This window comes from Drosophila hydei, unplaced genomic scaffold (genome assembly GCF_003285905.1).
Source record: "Drosophila hydei strain 15085-1641.00,03,60 unplaced genomic scaffold, DhydRS2 tig00000232-arrow-arrow-pilon, whole genome shotgun sequence".
NCBI lineage: Eukaryota > Metazoa > Arthropoda > Insecta > Diptera > Drosophilidae > Drosophila > Drosophila hydei.
Genome location: NW_022045690.1, coordinates 330,458 through 352,942, shown reverse-complemented (window position 1 = coordinate 352,942; position 22,485 = coordinate 330,458). Strand labels below are relative to the sequence as shown.

General features: G+C 42.2%; 1 protein-coding gene across 1 annotated transcript; it reads right to left on the bottom strand.

The window, feature by feature from the left end:
* Positions 1-749: 749 nt before the first annotated feature.
* On the bottom strand, positions 750-21,361 carry LOC111597411 (homeobox protein vnd). Its single transcript, XM_023312108.2, has 3 exons — positions 20,261-21,361; positions 4,807-5,450; positions 750-2,140 (listed from the first exon to the last, which is right to left on the bottom strand). Exons 1-3 carry the CDS (start codon positions 20,377-20,379, stop codon positions 1,218-1,220), a joined length of 1,686 nt encoding a protein of 561 aa, XP_023167876.1. The 5' UTR covers positions 20,380-21,361; the 3' UTR covers positions 750-1,217.
* Between the last annotated feature and the right edge of the window lie 1,124 nt (positions 21,362-22,485).

Below are 22,485 nucleotides of genomic sequence, written 5' to 3'. Positions count from 1 at the left end.
ATGGAAATATTTATTAAGAATTTCTTGCTGAAGCTACGCCAGTAGCTGAAGTATTATTATTAAAAATTGATTATTAAAAAAATGAGAAGATTTAAAAAAGAAATGATTTTTTATATGCTTTGGGGATGGCACAAGCTACGGCTAATATCTGGATGGGGATTACATGGGAGGGCACATAATAGTTATTTATGAGTTAATAAATAAGTTTTAAGAAAAAAAAACTTCTCTAAGCCTTAGAGTCACACAAATATAGTGCCAGCTGAAGAAGAGAACAAGCAAAGTAATAGTATGATAAAGTCGCATTGCATTTCATAAACATTCAAGTGGAAGTTGCATTGTTTTTTTAATTTTTTATTTTGTGTTTATATTACATACATTTGTTAAGTTTTACGACGATTGTGTTAACATTAATGAACTCATTACGCGCTATAAATTCAAAGAGTTTGCTTTCTTTTATTTATTTATTTATGCACTAAAAAAAAAGAAATTTGATTATATTTTACAGATACGACCTCGCCTGGAACTAACATATGTGTGCGTATTGTTTATAAACAAATGTAATTATGCCTACGAATCGGACACTAGTTCATTATTGTTGAAATATATATATGCATATGTATATATAAATATATATACATACGATTATAACTACTAGCTGTTCCGTTAGTTGAATTATATATATTTATATACTTTATATGTTATTTATATTATTTATTTACAAAACGATGTTTTTTTTTTAATTTGCGCATATTTTATATTTGAATAAAATTATTATTACGTTTAACTAATGCTAAGCGAAAAAAAATGCTTTCTATTACTAACTTTTCTTTACTTTCCTTTAGGTATTAACGACTTTTGTGCGAAAAAAAAATGGGTAAAAAAAATAGTTACGACTAAATGGCCCGCAGCTTTAGAGCTGAGGGAAAAAAAAGGGTTTCTTCTTTGTTTATTACACGAATGATATTTGTTGTTGTTGGCAGAAGCAACAACAATCTTAGCTTGGCGCAGAGCGCTCGCAATTTGAGCCAAGACTAGTCTGGGTAGTTGAAGTGCAACCACTCGGCTCGCCATTTATTATTGCACCAATTTCTGTTTGTTTGTTCGTTCGAATGCCCGATCGACGTAGCTCAGCTAGCTTATTGTCCAGTATTCGAGTTAGCAGTCATTTGGCCGCTGCCATTCAGGTCGGCCAACTCGAACCTAGGCAGCTAGCAATATTAGGGCCACCAGGCGGCTCGCTGCGCGTGCGGATGGGCGTGCGCGTGGGCGTGGGCGTGGAGGCCAGCAGCTGCGGCAGCAGCCGCATGCTGATAGGCAGCGGCGCCATTCAGTGCCACCAAATGATGTGCGGCGGCATTCTGCATGGCAGTCGCTGTACTAACACAATCCTGCGCCAGCTTGGAGCCGTCGCCCAGGCAGGGCTTGCCATTGCGCACCAGCACGGGCACGGCGACACGGCGTGGCGAGGGCAGCGCCGACGGATGATGCGGATGTATGGCATTGCCGTGTATCATGCCGGTGTGCTCGTAGCCCTTCTCGTTCTGGGCTCGCTTGGTCTTGTAGCGATGGTTCTGGAACCAGATCTTCACCTGCGTCGGCGTCAGGCGTATCAGGCTAGCCAAATGCTCGCGCTCCGGGGCGCTCAGATAGCGCTGCTGGCGAAAGCGTCGCTCCAGCTCGTACGTTTGCGCCTTGGTGAAGAGGACGCGTCGCTTGCGCTTCTTGTTGGGCATGCCGTCGGCATTGACGCCGCCTCCGCCGCTGCCATCCGCGTCGTCCACATCATCGATGTCCTCCTCGATGCCGTCCTCATTGAGACTGTCGTCGTGGTTGCTGCCGCTGCCGGCGCCTGCATCGTGCTTCAGGCTATTGTCATTGTTATTGTTGTTGTTATTATTGTTGTTGTTATTGTTGTTGTTATGTAACGCATGCGCCGCTGACGTGCCACCGGCTGCACCGCTACCATGCAACGTATGCAGCGCATCGCCCACAGAGAGCGCATCACTGTCCGCCGAACGACTGTAGCTCTTATAGTCGCCAGAGAGAGCGGGCGACGTTTGGCAATTGGAGCCAATGTATGTGTAGGAGACCTCTGAGGTGACGGGCGAGGTGCTATCCGGACTAGCTGGCTGTTGAGTGCCTGCAAGTGGAGAGGAAGCAAGAGAGAGACGGAATTAGTCAAAGTTGAACCAAATACTTTAAGGGAAACTAAGTCTCTAGACCAGTTATATTTATCTAGTGCCTGACTTCTGTTTTCGCTCAGTGTAGTTACAGAGTCAATTTGTCAACAATTTAGAAAAATTAATGCAAACACACACACCCAATGTACATGAGCAGGCAGAAATTGGCCGAGGCAGAACCGCCAACGAGTCGTACAATTGGATTATGCTGCAGCTCTAGCTGGATGAGGGGTGGCCAGATGCAAGCGACCCTGACTCGAACCACGAACACCGCAGAGCGGAGAGGGTACAGCTAATAACGTCAATTAGAAGGAGCGGGCCATTGACAAGGCTCGATCGATCGGATGCTACCTGGTTGACTGGGCCTGCAAAGGCAACCCTGCGGAGTTACACCTTTTAGGGCAATTGCTCGTCTGCCTTCTGACCTTCGCAGTGTTGCCTTTTGCCATGGCTGTTTGTGTGTGAGCGATCTTTTCATTCTCTTTTTTTGCTATCGTCATTGTTTGCTGTGTTGCCGGAGAGGGAGTGAAAGGGAGAGACGGTGAGGGAGAGGGAGAGGGAGAGGCAGAGGGAGAGAGAGTACACAACCAAATGCTAATGAAAATACATTAAGGTTTGCAACTGGGAGACAATGGGATGCGACACAAAAGCCAAACCTCAAACAGCGCTGCCTCCTAATGGCCGCCCAGCCCCTGACTTCTGTGTCCCGCGTCTTGCATCCGGCTCCCTCTCTTCCGCTTTTGCCCATTTTGCACAACGCCCACTTTTTTTGCCTTTTGATATAAGCATATAGTTACATTGATTTATTGGCCATGGGCGTCTGGGTTTGGCTTTTGTGTGCGATCCACGGTATGTGGACCCTGTCTGTCAAGTCTGGCTTGAGCGAATACCCAATGCAGTGCACCACATTCCGTCACAATTGACTAAACAGAACTTAGAGCAGCGCGAACTCGAGCCAGTCGAGGGCCGTCTAAACCAGCCCCAGTCCAGCGCGAGTCCTGCACTAGAATCGTCCTCACCATGACAACTCAACAAATTAATAACTTAATATAATCAAAACGACTCGACTTACAGCTGTGAAATTTCCCAAAAAAAAAAAAAAAAAAAAAAAAAAAAAAACGGGCAACAATTATAATTTGTAGCTGAGCACCATATCAACGAAAAGACAAAAGGAAAAAAGAAATTGGTATAATAAAACAAGGAAAGGCCGTGCAAAAGCGAAAAAGGACGAAACGGAAGTGCGTGCCATAAATTTTCAGGCTTATATGAAAGGAATGACTGAACAATGTTGTGTCCGCGACAACAATAATGCAGGGGAAGCCCTGCAACGGCGACGGCGACGTATGAAAATAAAAAATACAAAAAGAAAAAAACGAAAAAATAAAAATAACAAAATTAATCCTCAAGTGTGAAGCGCATACAAACTATTAGTCAAGATTATGTTTGGGCCACAACTCAGTCTAGGGTATGATGGACTCGTGTGCGCCCAACAGCAGCGAAAACGGGGTGGTTCAGACCGCACGGGCACTTCGCATTTCAAGCACCTGAATCGACACATCATGTCCCATCTAACACTGCACTACATGCACTCCATGCCACTGCCAGGCAAAGGCGTCTGCCAAATGGGGCGTGGCATGGCCACAGCCAAGGGTTAGCCCTCGACGAGCCCTCGAAGTGCCAGAGACGCAGTCAGCGCCCGTAGATATGCAAACACAGCTGCCTTTTGTGAGGCAATTATTGAACAATATTATTAGGCGGTCGCTCTCAAATATCCCCTGCTCCTTGCCTCTACCTCTGCCTCTGCCTCAGCCCCTGCTCCTGCCGCTGCCCTGTTAACCATGTATATATAGCGCAACTCCGGTAGCCTATAGCTTCGACTGCAGCTGGGGTTTTTGAAAAAAAAATCCTTTTCTTGATCCATTGAATAACTGCAGAGGAACTCTAACTTATGATTGAATCAGATCACAATTTCAAAATACTTTAGAATATCTTAACAAAACTCAGTTGAGAGCTTTGCGAATATGTTTTAAGCCTAGTTTTTATATATTCTTTCACATATTTGCACATTTGTATCTGTAATTAAAAATAGCAAATCTGGTAATTCCTGAACTTTGTCAAACAGAAATCTTTACTAAGCTTTCGACAATGACAGTGCAGCAAGAGAACGGCGAAAAAGCGAATGTGTGGATATTGATCAAGATTTCATATTAAGACTTAATCTTAAAGCTTAATGAATTCAAGTTTTTCCTAAGAAATTATTTTACTGAGATATTGATAATAAAAAATTCGAAACAGAGGTTTAGTTCTCACAACTATAATAGATCAGAGAGCTGCCCACTGCCCACCAGCGCTCGACTAGGAGATACCTCAAAGACAGTGCCAAGCAACCCTTTTAAATAATGGAGGAAGTAACATTAACCATGACTTGAGAGAAACCTGAGCTTGGCTTTAAAGTATGGACGAACGTCGGGACAAACTTGCCTCAGCCCTTCAGAAAGAGTTTAACAATAGCCCTGATGAAAGTCTATAGACCGATTGAATGAGTTTAGAGCACTTAATAGACGAGCTTCCTAGCTATATTTGAGCATGATCTGAAGAATATTTGCATATTTTTCGGAACACTTACCATAGAGCTCGTTCTCCTTGATCCACGCGCTGCGACCTGAGTGGGTGAGCATTGTCTGGGCCATGTGGTGGTACGAGGACATCTCGTATTGGCCGGCGGCCACAGCCGCGGCGGCCGCTGCATTGTGACTGGCCAGCAGATGGGCAGCGGCCTGTGCGGAGGCGGCATTGGCATGGGCGCCCATATGGGGCATGGGCGGCTGAGCGCCGCCCGAGCTCTGGTGATGCGATAAGGGCAGCGGTGCGACAGGATGATGCGACTGATGGTGCAGATGCGGATGGTGGAGCTGCTGCTGTTGGTGGTGATGCTGGAGGTGTTGCTGCTGCTGCTGGAGGTGGTGGTGGGCATTGTGCTCCGTCGTCTGATGCTCGCCATGGGCTGCGGGCGTCACATGCTCGTCTGTCCCACTGGGCGGCGGCGGTGGCAGCGCTGGGTTGGGCGTGGGCGACAGAGCCGTGGGTGTAGGATGGCCATGGCCATTGCTGGACTCAGCGCCCAGCTCAGCGCTATGACTGTGGCTGCTGTGATGCGCTGCCGCTGCCGCCGCTGCTGCGGCACTCTTCAGCTCCGAGCCATCCAGATTGAGTATGTCGGATATATGAAAGCCAGAGCGCTGCGAGGACGGCACCTTGGCATCAAAGAGGCTGCAAAATAGACAAGAGAGCAGAGTTTTAATTGTCGATTCAACACTTGCTGCCACATCCGACATCCGGTGTCGTCTCATGAATGAACGGACAGGAAAACAAACACAATGGCTAACAAATTGGTCGGGTCTCAGCTCGGCTGGCTACCTGTGCACACGGCGAGTACCTGACGCACTGACTTTGGCCAAAGAAAAAAAAAACACACGCAAAAATTGCACTGAGCTGCGACTCGTTTCTCAATTTTTCACACTTGCTGGGAATTAACTTTGATTAAGTGCAGCCAAATCGCTGGATTATTGACACCTAGTCCACCGACTCTAGTCCAGAGCTCGGCCATGGCCACGGCCACAGGCCCAATTTTCAGTCAGCGTCTTAGTTTGAGGCTTAGCCAGGGCTAATGCAAATTTGATTTTCCACTAATACCATCAACAATTAAACGCAAATCCGCTTCTGGTGCAACACTTGCTACCTGGGCGATCGGGGCACAGCATCAGGATCAGCTCGAGGTGCAGGCTGGCCTGGCTAACCATTTTTCGGCCACATGTTGGCGCAAGTAAAAAGCGCTCTCGCTTCCGGTTTTTCCACGGCGAAATTTTCCCAAATGTGCGCGCGAAATTCCCACGCGCTCAGGTCCATCAGGACGCGGGGCATTCCCCGCATGTCTGAGCGGAATTCCCTTCAGCACTCGACCCAGCCCGCGGCCAGACAGTGTGACGCCGTTGTCTGTTGCACACATGTTGCCAGGTTGGGGTTTCCCTGCAACTCACCTATGGGAATTTCTAAGCCAGCCCGAACAGGCCAAGCAGTTCAACGCTCGGCCACTTGCGAGCTGCGATCGCACTACAATGCCAGAGCCCAGCTCTGGACCTTGAGCACAGTTGAGCATGCACCAGCCCAGCAAATCTGCGGATCGGCTCGGGGGGAATTACGTGGTCAGAGCAACAGTTCGCTGCAGGATTTGGGTAATTTGCTTGCTCGCGGGCAAGTGTCTTAGCCGTCTAGCAGTTACTGATTTGATGGGATTGCCGGCAAAGCTCGTTACTCTCGAGCTGGATTAGTGTGGGCGCAGTTCATTAGCTGCACAGGGGGCATAAAATAACACAGACGGCTCAGCACATTAAAAAAGGGCTGCAGTGGATGATAATGTTGAGCTGAATCTTGGACTTTGGATGTTTCCTTGTGAACTGAACTAAAATTGAATTCAATTGAAGCTAAGTTCTGGCCTTAACTTAATTGAAGATATCTGGAAATACTCCTACTTATATCATTCAATTGATCGTTCAGTAAGGTTTACCCATAGCAGAGCTGCCTTTAGTTCTAGCTGATGATATCATAAATGAAACTTTGATATGGATATTTATATATATATATATATATATATATATATATATATATATATATATATATATATATATATATATATATATGTCTATATTTATATATATATCGTAGAGATTAGTATAAAAGTTGAGGGATTTTCTGGTTTGTTGGCCAGATTAATTTGGATAAAATGTAGCATGCGCTTGAAATACAAGCTAGCTGAAGATTAGCTAGATCGTTTGCTGTATCTTATCTTGTCTTATCAAGTGCAGAGTTAGCAAAAGAGGGCCAGATCGCAACTAGGCGGGCTATATGTTTTGCTTACCCGGGCAAAGCGTTGCGCAGTGCCGCCGGATAGAAGGCGGCGGGCAACAGAGCATGGCTCCAGGGCGGCAGCAGGATGGGCGACCAGGGCAGGAAGGGCGCAGCTGCAGCCGCTGCCACCGCCGCCGACGATGGCACCATCAGGCTGCTCATGCTATGCAGGCCGGGGAAGCCGCTGAAGGCCGCTGCGCCCGTTGGTATGCGCAAGTGCTCGGCGGCGGTCAAAGTGGCGCCGCCCGTTGGTGTCGTCGTCGGCACCGTGGTGCTGGCCGTGCTTATGATCTTGGCTGCTCGCTCCAGCGATGGCGTCGACGTGCGCAGCGGCCGCTTGGGCGTTGTGGGCGTGCCGGGACTAACGGTAGCCGCGCTCTGCGGCGAGGCGGGCAGGCTGCCGGCGCTGCCCAGGCCGCTGCTGTTGCCGCTGCTGTTGGTTGTCTCCGTGCGCGCCTTGTGCTTGGCGGGCGTACGCTCCACCGCCGGCTGGCTGTGCGTGGTGGTCATGTCCGTGGCCGTGGTGGGCGTCGTAGCAGGCGCCGGTGCGGCTGTTGGCGGCGTTGCGTTGCACGATTTGCGCCGCTGCTGCGCGGGCGGCGGCGTCGGCGACGGCGTACCTTTGCGTTTCTCCGCCACTTTGCGGCCGTTCGAGTTCACAAGTGTCACACGTGCAAAAAAAGTACAAACAATGCGTGGATAAATCCCAAAGGATTTTCTTGTACTGCAATACACAAACTTAACACTTGGCCAGAGCTTTGAGGGCACCGAACGTTATCATAATAAGTCGGAAAGCGATTCACTGCGATTCGATTTCGATGGCGATCGCGTTTGCGTTTGCGTTTGCATTTAACGTTTACGTTTAGAGTTTTGATTTTGACTTTGATTTCGTTTTGATTCGAGATTTAATTTCAGCTTCTTATTCTGATTTCGATCTTGTTGTCGACTCGTGTTCGGCTTGCGTTGTCAGCCGCACTCTAAACATTCCAAACTGAAGTGTCATCAACAACTAACGAGACATCAAGAACTCGACACGAGTCCAAGCAGCCAACGGCGCAAAAGTACCAAAAACTACTCCGCACACACACATACACAGCGAGACAGACACAAACACACACACATGCATGCCTTGTGAGCATTGTATATGGTGCATCCATCCACCATTGGGTATATAAACTCACACACACACACACACGCATAGAGAGTCTCTCTGGCTGTTGTTTAGCCGCGGCGCGTTCGTCGCATTTTTACTAAGTGGCTTCTCATGTCCTTTTCAACAAGGATACTACGTCGGCAGCAGCAGCAGCAGCAGCAGCAGCAACTATGTGAGTGGCTCATTCAACCACCAGCAATAGAGGCGGCAGCAACAACAACCACCACCATTTGTTGTCGAGCGCGCATCCTTGCGCCAAACAAGGCCAGCCTATACGTGTGTTAGCCTGCCGTCTCGCTCACACTCGCGCGCAACTGCCAGCCGACGAGTGCCCACTTGAGCCGCCTCTCTGTGCCCTCTCTGTCCATGTGTGTGTGTGTGTGTGTAGAGAGCTGCCATTGTGCCGTTCGAGTATCGGCCCTTTAGGTAGAAGCGGCCAGCCAGTCAGACAACTCGCCGCATCCCAGAGCACTCTGACGCGCTGCTCTGGACCTCTTTCATTCATGAGCATGGCATTCAGCTGGCTTGACTGACTGACTGACTGACTGACTGACTGACTGAGGGACTGATTGGCTGACTGGCCGACTGACTGGGGACTTTTCGCCCTGTCCAGCACTTCATGTTGTCAACAATTGCCGTGTCATTATATTGTATTTATCATTATCGCTCGTCTCTCCAGCTGGCCAGCTGACCAGCTCAGCTCCTAGCCCTGCCAGCTATAGCCCTGCCAGCCATACTTGTGTATGCGTGTGTGTGCGCCATCATTGTCTTGGAGTTAAACGGAGATGCCATTTGTACGCTCTTATTACAACTGGCATCTCATTAAAGCTCTGCCGGCAGCTCATCAACTGACACCACTCGGAATGCACTCAGCAAAGAAAACTGTCCTTAAAGCTTGCAGAGCATTGCTAAAAGTTGATCGAAGTCGAAGCTCGCTCAAACCTGATATTGTCTTTAAAACATTTAATCTTAGTTATATAATGTTTAATATAAATACATGAGAAGTAACAAGTATAGATAGCTATGAGTACCTGCAGGTACCTTGTCTTAATGTGCTTTAGAAGGTTCATACAAGAGCGATCCTCAATCCTAAATCAAAGTTTTAAATGATAATAAACCAAGATAAATATCACAGATTTTTATTTAAATACTTTCAATGGCATTGCTTAATACTAAATTCGAATCAGCACTCATTGAAAAAGTTATTATATGCAGAATATTCGATAGCTTTTCAATATTTATTGATTATTGATATTGATATTTATATATCGTTATTTATTATAGTGGGAAAAGTTTATTTGGCATGGCTGAAAAGGGCTTAGCTCACTTTTTAACAGCAAGGCTTCTAGTTCATAGTCCTGTCAAATCGTTGATTAGTATAGACCCAAACTAAACAGAAAACAATTTGCCAAAATAAACTAAACTTTATTTGAATTGTTTTTGTTTCAAACTGTAATCTGTAAATTAATACAAAATTTACTCTGAATGGCTAAGTAAAGAAGGGCTAAAGGACTCTATATGTAGTGTGTGTTGTACCTAAGGGAGGTTTTAACGGATTCGTCTGGAGTTTTTCTTATATATAACTAGCTTAAGGAAGAAATGCAGAACTGGCAGAACTATGACCAAGATATACAAAGCCTGACATTTAGTTACAAGAATAAAAGCTCATCAAAATCTAGTTATGTATAGGATTCTATTTGATTACAATATATGAAATATATGAAATATATATCTCTAGTTCTTAACTTTAATGTGTTGAATGAATAAGCTATTAGTAATATTTTATGCAATAAATATTTATTAAAATATGAGAACTCATTGTACCCTGTAATCGCGCCGACTTGCTAGGCACTTGAGCAAAAAGTCGGCACATTTGATTCGATTCGATTTCATAAGTAAAGCCATGATTAGATTCAGATTCTGCACAACAACGCCATTAAGTATAAGTATATACGTCTATACATATATATATATATATATATATATATAATATATAGCTAAAGCCTGTACATATGTGGAGCTGTCGCTTGTCTAATATTACGGAACACACCCAATTGTGTGTGTGCGTGTGTAGATGGGAGGACCTACCGTAGAGGGTCTGCTGAAAGGAACATCATCAAAACGACCATTAGCTAACTTGAACAATGCCAAGAGGACGCGTGCAGGGCGAAAAGTTTTAGCAATTGAAAAAATAACATGGCAGACATGGCGTGCCAGGGCACCCACTCTATATACGAGTATGTATCCCCCCACATAACATATATGCCATGTGGAGGGTCTCTTTACATAAGCAGATCGAAGCACATATGTATGAATATGTACACACATATAAGTATGTATATATGTGGCGCATGAGAGGCCACTGGCACTCTATGGCCGTTCATGGCTCGGATTACAAATGAAAATGGGAAAACACGCGCACTCCTCAACCAAAGAATAACAAACGAAAAGAAAACACACACAGGCACAGGCTCGCCTGGGGAAATTACGTGTAATGCCGTCGGCGTCGTTGCTGTGGCTGTTGCTGTTGCTGTCGCTGCTGCTGCTGCTGCTATGCTTGCTCTTCTTCTTGTTTGCGCTGCAAAAGTGGGCGCGTCGCTGGTGCTGCCGCTGGCCAATCGCAGCGCGGCGCGAGCGAGATAGCTAGCGCGCATGGCGCACTTGCGCGCTGCTGTTGGGAAATTTCCCAATTTACAGGATAACGGTGACAAGGGAAATTTTATAACAGCACCAGCAGCAGCACGCCCATTTTGTGCGCGGCCTCTTCTAAATAAGAGTATATAGCGAGCGTGTTATGTGCGTATGTAAAGTGTGAGTGTGTGTGCGTGTGTGTGTGATGGCTATTGTTATGCGCTTAATGATGATGTTGCATTTAACAATAGCAGCAACAATAAATACAACTACAACAACAACAGCAAGAAGCAGTAGAAGGAAGTGAGCTAACCAAAGGAAAAGCCTTTCAGCGCTGGCAGCGACGCGTCGCTGCGATGCTTCGCTTTGGCTGTTTGTTGTTGTTGCTGTTGCTATTACTTTTTATTGTTGTTGTTGCAGTTTAGCTTCCGCAGGAAGTTTAAGTAGCCAGTCAGCGCCAGCAACAACAACACGAGTGAGTTTCTCACATTGGCAAATGTATCTCTGTCGCTGCATTTGTATCTGTATCTGTGTATCTGTGTATCTGTCTGTCTGTCTGTCTGCCTGGCCCTGTGTGTGTGCGGCATTCAAATTACATACAAATTCAATTGAATTTCGCGCACAAAACTTGTTCTGTTTTTCCGGCAGTTGCAACTCCGTTCGGTTCACTTCACCTATTTATATTTATTTATTTATTTTTTTCATCTTTTTTTTTTTTGGACACTTCAAAGTACTCTGGCGGGTTTGTTGTTGTTACGCTTCTTGTTTATTGAAGTCGTCGTTGTCGCTGCTGTTGCTGTTGTTTTGCTTGGCCCCTGCCTATTTGTATTATTGTTTAGGGTTAAGTAACTCGAATCAATTGTTGTCTCTTTGTCTTTTTTATTCTTCTCATTTCTGTGTTATTTTGTTAGCGTTTGGATTTGATGTCTTCTAGTTTGGCTAATTCTAATTCCTACTTATGCTGCTTATCCAAAAATAAACGATAATTACTGGAGTAAGCTATGGGCATTCACTTTTCACATCTTAACGTCTTTTATTTCACTCAAAGCTTAATGTCATATGAGAAATTATTGTCAAAATAAAATATTATCATACAATTTTTACTGAAAGGAAAGTTAAACCTTTTTTTAACCATATTTATTTAAAAATATTACAATTATAAAAAATATATAGAATAAATAGTGCCAATATTCATTCACAAATTCATAATTATCCATTGTAAATAATTAAAACTTATTATTTATTTTTTAAAATATTTTTTAAAACTTTTTCTTTTGTTTTAGCTTAAAATTCTAAAACTTTTTCGGCTCATTTTATAGCTTTAACGAAATAGTCATTTATGTCAAGTCACTTTTGATGTCTTTAAATAAATATATTAAGTATTTTTCATATATGATTAAAGCACTCAGCAATTGTTGTAATACTTCTAGATTGTGGTCCACTTCCGCTCATAAATTTTTGTTAAGGGCCATGCTCATATTTTCTTTCAGCATATTGATTATTTCTTATCGCCGACTAGATTCTTCAAAGCAAGTCTTGAAGGAAATTGCGTGTTCTTCTTATAAGTACACACTTTAGCAATCTAGATCTAATTACCAATACTTTGATTTGCTACTTTAGCCTCAATCGAGACATGACATGGGACTTTGAATGAATGAATGATATGTTTCATTGGCTTTAAGCTATGCCTAACTAATATGCCCGACGAGATGCCTATAATGATATCTCTAACTTGATTTGCAGCTGTTCCATTGCCGGAGCAACTCCAACTGAAGTGTGACAATGCGTAGGCCACTTAAACGAACCGTAGCCGGCAGATACAATTAACAACAATAGCTACGACATGCTGACTGCTAATGTTGTTGTTGCCGATGGGGATTGCAAGCTATACAAATGCAATAAAATATGTTGAATGTCAGAATGTTGGGCAGGCAAAAACCGCGCGACAGTTTTTCGGATTTGGGATTTCGCCTTTTAGGGGCGGGCGGTCTAACAACCCCAATTAAACGCTTCGTTGCCAGCAACTGCTGTATTGAGCGTAAAAAATCAGGCACGCACACACACACACACATATATATATAGGGTAGAGGGGGGATTGTTGCAGAAGAGTTTTTTGTTTTTGGCAAAAGGTGTTTGCTTAGCTGCAGGCTTGTTAACTGCGAGCTATGCTGCAGCCATGGCAGCACAGCAGAGTGGCACACCTTTACACACGCACACGCACACGAACACACGCACTCTCGAAGCGGAGCGCAGCCATTCATTCAATGCTCGTTTATAGCAGCAACAGCAGCCCGTCTCATCCATTGTCATCCATTTTAATTTACCTTCCGGTTTTCCTTTCGTTTCATTCTGTCTGCTCTTGCAGTCGCTCCTCTCTCTCTCTCCCTCTATCTCTCTCCCTTTGTCCCTCTCTTCAGCCAGCTCGTGTTGTCAATTGACGGCCATGACAATTTGGGTTTCAGATTCGTTGCGCGGAAGTGATTTACCCAAAAACTGACTTTGTTCCAAAGGAGTTTCAAATGGGCGGAAGCAGCTCATTCAGCGCTCGCTCACCTTTGCGCAATATATAAAGCATTTGTTATTGATTGATCTTGGGTTTGTTTAACAAGCCCCTGGGGTCTTGGTCAGCTCCGCTGGCGTGATCAATGTAACGAACATCCAACCCCCGAGCATGTCTCTCACTATGCCAATTCAGAATGGGCGTTACATTGCCGCCAATTTTCATCTAGAATTGAACTCATTTCCCGCTGGAAGCTGGACTCTAGCAATCGATAAGCGTCAATGTGACCAGAAAACAACAGAAGAACACAAAAGTTTCGTATACACAAGCAACTCGTGTTAGATAAACACCAGCATTATCAATCATTGGGAATATGACACCTGTAGAACGAATTGTTTCCAGTGTAATGCGAGCAGGTGATCCGTTCACACTGTGCCTTATAAGGGTCATTGGTATAGAAAACGATATTTGATTTGTGCTTAATTGTATAACATAATAAGAGCCACTTGACTAAAAGTAATATTATCAATTGGAATTTCTATAAAAATCTTTAACATTTATAAAACTTGAGCTTTCACATTATTAGAGTAAAGACTATCAAAATTTGAGCCCAGTTAACAGACAGACTTTCAAATTTGAGTAAGGTATTCAAACGTTCATAATTTGGTTTTATTTATTTTAAAGAACAACATATATAAATACACTCCAAGACCTAGGGTCCATTTTGGCTCGATACCCTCTTGCCACATTTACCACAATTTGTCTTGATTGTCGCCTTTTGATGCTGAAAATGCGAATTGCATGCTGCCTGAAAGTGATCTGCTGGTAGTGTCACTCACTGACAATGGTTTTTTTTAGCTTTGTACACTTTGCATATAAATTTTGTATTATATGTAGTTTTTTGGGACTGAGAACGTGTGTTACGCAGTCGATAGTGCCCGAATCTTAGGTTCCATTGGATCCACTAGTCGTTAACGTACTTAAATAATTATAATAAATATGAAATAATTTATAAAATAGCTTCTTGACTCAATAATTTATTATATTATGTTATTAAATTGTACTCTATACTTTTAATTTAATATAAATTCTGAACTTATGAATAATTTGTGAGCATATTTGAGGCCAAGCAATTATCGAAAACATTAACAAATTGCTGTCAGTTTAGTCGATGAGAGAAAACACATTTGTACTTTGGTAACTATGAGGAATCGCCTCAGGCTGCTCAGGAGCTGTTTGTTTGTTTAGCTGTTTGGCAAATGGCATAAATCAGCTTAGGATATTTTCACACAATTGTCATTGGCGTTTGTAATCGAAATTCCATGCGAGATGCAAAGCGATTTGATGCGTACAGCTTACAAAATTTAGATAAATTACTTCCTACTTTCGAGTTTCCCTTGGCCCGCACGGCGGCTAATGCCCTTTCGTGGCCTTTATTGAGAGGACATCGACGCTGACATACAATATAGGAATAGACATGAGGAGCGAGAATCAGAATCAGAATAGGAATCGGAATCGGAATCGAAGTCTAAGTCGATGTCGAGTCGAGCAGCGGATGTTGAGCTCTCCAGGCGAGTAGGCCGACTTCGAGTTTGAGTCAATGGATCGCTAAACGATTGAAGGCAGGCCAACCTCACACAAAAGGCGGCACAACCTCATTGACTAATAAAAAATTATCTATGTGTGCGTGTCAGTGTCTACAGCTGCCAAAGACCTGGGCCATGAGTATCTAATTGTGAGTGCCATAGCCATAAAGCAAACCCGAACTTGACAAATGGGTTTGTGCCGTGTGTCCCACTGTGCCAGTGCCAGTTGGGTTAGTTTGTCAGCCAGCTAGTGAGTTAGTCAGTTAGTCAGTTGGACAGAGTTTGTCAGTCATGCCTGCCGAACTTCCTCTGCGCACTTCCTACTTCCTTCCTCACAGCTTGACGCATTCGCCAGATACACAATTTGCAATTTATTTCAAATGCCAAACAATTTCAATTGCAATATTTTTATGAATGGCACAGCGGCCTTTAACACACACACAGAGACACAGAGAGAGAGAGAGAGGGACACACCTTGCCCAGTTTTGTGGTATTGTCTTTGGACCCTGCCAGTTCAAAACGTATCCGTATCTGTGTCTCTGGTCATGTCTTTTGTCTGTTTAATTGCTGCGTTTTGTCAGCTTTGATTTGTGAATGAAGGCGGTGTTCCTATGAAACTCATTAAAGCCAACTTCAGCTGCACGAAAAACAATTTCTGCTGGGCGTCTGCTCCCGCTCCCACTCCAACTACCACTGGCATGTTGCAGCGCCCGTGACACTTCAGCCAATCACAGCCCTCATTACAGGCCAATCAAATCGAAAAAAGAGTAAAACCCCACATACAGATAACTCTTCCGTTGTGTTACTGTTTCACTTGACGAAGATTGAATACAGTTGCAAGCGAAGAGCTTACAAAATATATATTTACATATATTTCATATATGCAATATACTATTGAGATTGTCATACAGTGTCAGACTTATAGAATATATAAAAATAAATAAATAAATACATTTTTATTTTGATTTATGTTTTGTCTAGTTTGGCGTTACTATTTTAATGAACACAACTGTATGAGTTGATGTCTATGATCATTTTATATGAAATGTGTGAGCCTCAATTGATGTTGTTAGACAGAGAGGCAAATGCAGATGCACCTACTGCTGTCATAGAAAGCTCGAGGCAATTTGGGAATATTTACAGGGCATTGAGAGTAAAGAAAGTAGAGTGAATATAGTTGAGGGCAGATAAAATTACTTGTTATGAATATTCATTGAAAATCAAATCGATAGATTTTCGTTGCTGAATGCATCACATATTGCTTGAAAGCAGCCAACTACCCAACGTTAGAGTAGAGCTCGACTGTAGAGAGCTGCCATATATGACTGAGTAGTAAATGCAAATTTCATTGTATTATTTTCACATTCGCATGGCGCATGCGATCTGTTAACTGACTGACTGAGTGACGGCCAAACGGACTGACTGACTGATTGAGAAACTGGCATTAAATGTCAGAAAGTCACACGTCGCGTTGTGTCGCGTCGCCTCTACTCGAAAGCTGTGCAGCATTTTGTATTAAATGTATCAATTTCTGTTTTAGCCCAAACTGTCGCCTGTTTGAGTTCAGCATGCTGGCAACATTTTGTCTTTCGACCCATGACATGTGCCACAGACAACAGACAGCAGACAACAACGACAATGACAACCTGCGCCGGCAAGTGGCTGCTTTGACAGCGTCGTTTTAGCCAGGCAGATACAAAAAAAAAAAAAAAAAATACACAACAAAAAAAGGAAAATAGCTCGCGGATGACAGTTTGGGCCACGAACGCGCTGGGTAAAGCCAAATGCCCGCCAGGGTTGCCGAGTCTCTCCCAACAATTATCAGCTGCCAAATGCTTGTTGGCTGCAATCGAATCTCGCTTAGCTGCCAGCTCAAGTCAACTTCACTCGTAACCCAATTCTGAGCCACTTGACAACTCTGCAAAGTAATAAAATATAAAAATATAAAGCAAAGCAGCGCGCGATTTAACGTTAATATTTGCGCCCAAGGAACAAAAAATAAGAAAGAACGAAAAAATAAATACAAATTATCGCGCGTAAGGGGCGTATTAAACGCATTCAAAACATGCAACAAAACACACTTAAATACCCTACAAAAAACGCCTTTTGCTAAGTACTTGGTCACAGCTCAGTTTACATATGAATTTGAGAGCGTTAGGTATGACATTAATTAGAATAGTTAACCAATTCTAGACTTAACAAATTACAAAATATTAGCTTGGGCTATAAATTATTTATATTTTATAAAAATCGAGATTTCCGTTTCCAAAAATGTATCCAAATACATATGCCATGGAAAATCTTTACATATTATTTATATGTCAACCAGGTGACTTCATTTAATAAAGTATATCCTGATTATTCTTTACTTCACCAGCCTGGAAAATTTCCCAATATACATAAATTTTTGTTAAGTAAATCTCATTTATTTTTACCAAATAAATATAAAAAAATCAAGATAATCAAGTTCAATACCCACAATGTGAGCCAATTATCTTTAAAGCTATTTCAAGAATTGAAATAAATTTGAGGAATATTATCTAAAAATCTACGAACTTTCAAATGATTACAGTCTCAATTATTCAGCATAAATCAGATATTTTTTTGTATAGTTTTCAAGGCTGTGAAGCTCAATTCAGGCATTGTTAAAGAATATTTTTAGAATTTACTTAGAAACTTTTTAATCAGAAAGTGACTTTCATTCCTATATTGAAAGTAGGGCTAACAATCTTTATATTACTGATCTATAAATTGCGTACAAATGTTTATAGCCTAAATACAAATGCGAATAAGTAGAGTATTTGAGGTGCCTGTCGAGCGATCAGGCAACGTTTAACGTTTAGCTGCCTGGCTATTCGTGTGTGCTTTGTTTACTTCCTGGCTCATCCGACGGGGACGACGATGACGATGTCAACATATGCACATATTCCCAGGCATTCGAAGTTTACGATTTTTGGAGTACGTTCAACTTGACTGATTGCGTTTCCGAATTGCGTTTAGCAACGCTTCTCTCAGCGATTGCCAGTTCTTTTGTTTTATTAATAAAAAATAGTATCATCAAATAAAATTATGTTTTCGAACTTCATATTTCAGGGTGCCAGACAAGTGCATAGCGTGTCCTTTTCAACTCCAAAAGACAAGTGAGTGCGCGCAGACTGTTCAAAAGGGGACAGCCCAAAGAGACCAACTGCTTTCATGTATATATACATATATATATATATACATATATAAATATATAATATAAAAATATATTTATATATATTTCTTATTATTATGAATTGACTTAGATGTTTGACTGGCTCGATTGCGAGCAGTATTTGCAGAGATCGGTGCGTATTTTTTGTTGTTTTTATTGTGCAAGCAACAAGGTTAAAGGAAAACATAGAAACATAAGCAAATATACAAATTAGTTCCATTTAGAGACTTGAAAGACAACAAACATGGACTGAATGTCACTTTTTTTAATTAAAATTACAGTTGAATTTGAGCTCGAACAACAACCTGTGCCCTTGGCAAAAGAAAAAACACGAAGAAAAAACGAATTGCAACCTGTGGAACGAGGGAAAGTCCCAGGCAGAGGCTCAGTCTTTGGCCAAAAACATCAATGAAAAATTAGCCGTGTGACAGAGCGAACCAAACAACAAAATAAAATGGAAATAAAAATAGAATTTGCTTTTATTTGGCAAACAGTATTATCCGAGATTAGCCGAGGGTTCGATGCAACGATTATGGACAAACCCAATTAAAGTAAAATTTGCTAGACTCTCACTCTCAGATGCACCCGCTCCCTCTCTCGCTCTCGCTCTGTTACTCTGTGTGTATGTGATTTTCCAAACGATTTCACAAAACATGTGTTTTGGTTTTCAAAGTGCAGCCGTGAAAAACCCCGTAGCCCTAGCTGCTGCTGCTGCTGCTTTCCAAAATGCAAAAGGTGACAAAGTGGAAATAATGCGCATTGTTGAGTGCGTCCCTCGCAACTGCCGAGCTCTGTGGCTGATGCGACACCTTTTGCCCTCGGCTTATCACACATGCTCGGCCAGTCAGTCAGCCAGTCAGCCAGCCAGCCAGCCAGCCAGCTAGCCAAGTCTCATCACAATGCCGTAACATTGGCTTAGGCCAACACTCGCGCTCGTCTCTGTGCGAAAATCAGGGGCTTAAGACGGGCTGATATGCGATCTGCGCGTGTGTGTGTTTGTGTGTGAGTGTGTGCGATCAGCACAATTTCATTATGTTATGCCATTAAATGTTAATAGTACGTTTGTGGATTGATCCCTTTAAACTTGTTCCTGGTCTTGGTCTTTGGCTGCTTTCGGCCTGGGCCTGCACTCGGCTTTGAGCCTTGTTTTCTTCGCTTCTGTTTTCTTTACTGATTTAAAATCAAATTGTTTTTAATTGCCGCAACGATTTCCTGGAAATGTTTTGACACCTCACACAGTCGACGGCACCTGTCCAACTCTACAGCACATACATATGCATAAATTATAAATTTATTCACATAGACGAATAGCTTTTCCAGTTAAGTATGTAAATCAAACGAATTTCTGGACTGCAGGCAATACTTGAAGTTCACTCTAGCATACAGACAATTGGGATATATAGATATAGCTGGTTTATATAAAGGGGCTTATTAAAAGTAGGTTTATATATAGGAGATATAAGCAGACCTGGCTGATAAACTATATAAGTTCTTTGTTAATATGAGTAGTGGATTTTGAATATGCTTAGAAATTTGTACTTTTCGTTTTACTAATTTCTAAGCATTGCCCATTAAATACTCTTATTTGTTTAACTGTGTTTTCTAGATTCAAACCTTCACGAGAGTTTTGCTGTTGCATATATTGAAGTTTCCCGTATGAGGATAATGAAGAACAAATTCAAATCTGAGTCGATTCAAAATCAACTAAAAACTGGAAAAGACAAAAAGTTGTCTTGATTTTATGGTATTATAAAACACATAATTATGTATATCATTAAATTAGGATTATATCCAATAATTAGCATTATAGCAATAATTTTTTTTAGCTGCCAACGATTCTATGATAATCGAAGAAGTTAGCGTATGAAGAAGAAGTCTTAGCTTCTGATTCTCGCCAATAAGACACACTGAATAAAAACTTAAATGGAACGAAATGAATTGCCGTCGGCATTAGTTGCAGTTGGCTGCAACTTATTGACCCTTGAGTTGTTGAATGTAGTTGGGATTGTGGCTATTTATTATCCGTTCATTACATGAAATGCTAAATGCTAAATGGTAAATGGTAAACGGTAAATGGCGCTGAGCCAATTGGCCTGTTTAGGTACTCACTCGTAGACGTGTTTGTTGTATTCATAATCCGGCTGCATGCAATAATCCGGCTGATATACATTGTTTGTATAATAGCTGCAATCCTCAAAGTAACCGCAATTCGGATTGTAGTTGCTCATAATTAAAATTTGTTGGCGCTCTTGGCCGTTGGCGTGCCTTCCAAAGGACAACAACAATAACAAAAAAACAAACAACAAAAAAAACTTGTGACAAATTTTTAGATATTTTTATATATATTTATACGAATCACTTGGCACTGGGTGGGTGGTAGGTTGTTTGGGTGGTTGGGCGGCTTCTTAATTGCACATTGATTTCAATTAACTTTTGAGCCGGCGGCAATTATTTGCACGATTTTGTACTGCGCCCGGATCGATATTTAATGCGCGATCGCTTTTTAATTTGTGTACAAATATAATAACTATTTAATAGCGGAGAGGCAAATGAATTTGTCACGATAGTTGTCGTGTCACGGCGCGGCCTGATTTATTATTGAATCCAATTCAAATACTAATTCATTTATGGCAATCCCATTTAGTGCAATTTGGGGCTCAATTCAATTCATATCGCGTTCCACTTGACGCGACGAGTGCGATGATTGTTAACGACGGTAGCGACGGTTCTTTCCGCTTTGGGGCTTTGGTTACATTTTTCGGTGGGTGCTGCTGACTGGTGGCTTGTGTCGTTTGTATCGAGCGGTGCGCGCGCTTTTGACTGTTGTTCCGTTTTCAATAAGCCATAAAAATGCCATTCGGCGATCCAGCTAGCGAGCGAGCGAGCGAGTGAGCGAACGAGCCCGGTCCACTTACGCACTCGCTGATATGGCCCAACTAACTAGGCAAAAACAAGCTCAATGCCCATGCGCATGCGCCTTCTCTTTCTCTCTCTCTCCCTCTTACTCACTTGCTATCTGTCTCTCTCTATCTAACTATATCATGGCCGAGCTGTCGATCAGCGAGTAAATTCAGCAATTAGCGATCGATGCGTTTAGTTTTCGGACACTGCGTCAAATGGAATCAACTGACACGGACAAACTGGGGGCCAAACACGAACGTGCCCTGTGCCTGTGCCTGTGCCTTGCTGCGACTTGATCCACACACACACACACACAACAAAAGAGAGAGAGAGAGAGAGAGAGACAAGCTTATAGTGAAGTGGCGCAACGTTCGACACTTTAAATGCTACAACAATCACTTATTAAAGTCAAATAGGTATTAAACAAAAAGGTAGAAAAAGAACCGAGTTAAGCAAATATAAATAAAGTACACAAGAACATCGACAAGCGACATACATATATCGATAATGTATCACTGCCTGTGTGTGCGTGTGTGAGAGAGTGTGTGTGGAGTGCAGATATCGCTGGCATGCATATATGAATACGCAGGCGAGCATATAGCCAAGCTTATGAATATGTGGCCAGGCACTGCCACAGACACAGACACGGCAACAGAGGCAACAGAGGCAACAGAGGCAACAGCCAAAGATACTCGCAACGTTTGCTGTTGATTCCAAATCGGGGTTTTTCTTTCAATTTTTTTTTTTTTTTTTTTTTTTTTTTTTTTTTTTTTTTTTTTGCTTATATTTGTTCTTGTACCCTTTTACCGATTTGGTGGTCTGCTGCTGCAGTCGCACAGTGGTGCGAGATCCGCTGCGAATTGCATTTATAATTGAATTTAAAACAAATTATTAAGCAAGATATAATAATATATAATTTTACATTTACATAAATCAAATTGAATATGAATATACTAAATTACTTAAAAATAAAATGTAATACAAATACATATGATGACCAAAATAGAGTCAAAGCAAAATATATTATAATAAAGGAAGTGTTTTTTTTTTTTTTGACATATAATTCTATTATTTACAGCATATCAAAATAATAAATATATAACATATATTATATTTATAATAAATTTATTTGTATAATCAATTTACATTTATTTATTATTATTACTTATATAAATACATTAATTATACAGTTGGAATGGATTTTTATATTTCAATTTCAACAATTTTCAACCACTCACACACCACTGTAAGCATACCAGTCAGTCAATCTACCCGCTCTACACACACACACGCGTCTGATTGGAATGCAATAAAATAATGCCAAACAGTAATATGATTCAATCGCGATCAGTCGTTCGACCTGTAAAGACGTGAATTCGAACAGCCTTCGCTTAAGCTCTACTGCTGCAGAGTTCTAAAAATAGAACTTTGCG

Bases quoted from the DNA above. Each gene is read 5' to 3' on its own strand.
- LOC111597411 (XM_023312108.2), bottom strand. From the start codon at position 20,379: ATGAGCAACTACAATCCGAATTGCGGTTACTTTGAGGATTGCAGCTAT. The intron at 5,451-20,260 runs GTGAGTACCTAA...TCTATTTTGCAG, and splicing joins TACAACAAACACGTCTACGA to CCTCTTTGATGCCAAGGTGC. The intron at 2,141-4,806 runs GTAAGTGTTCCG...CTCCACTTGCAG, and splicing joins CAAGGAGAACGAGCTCTATG to GCACTCAACAGCCAGCTAGT.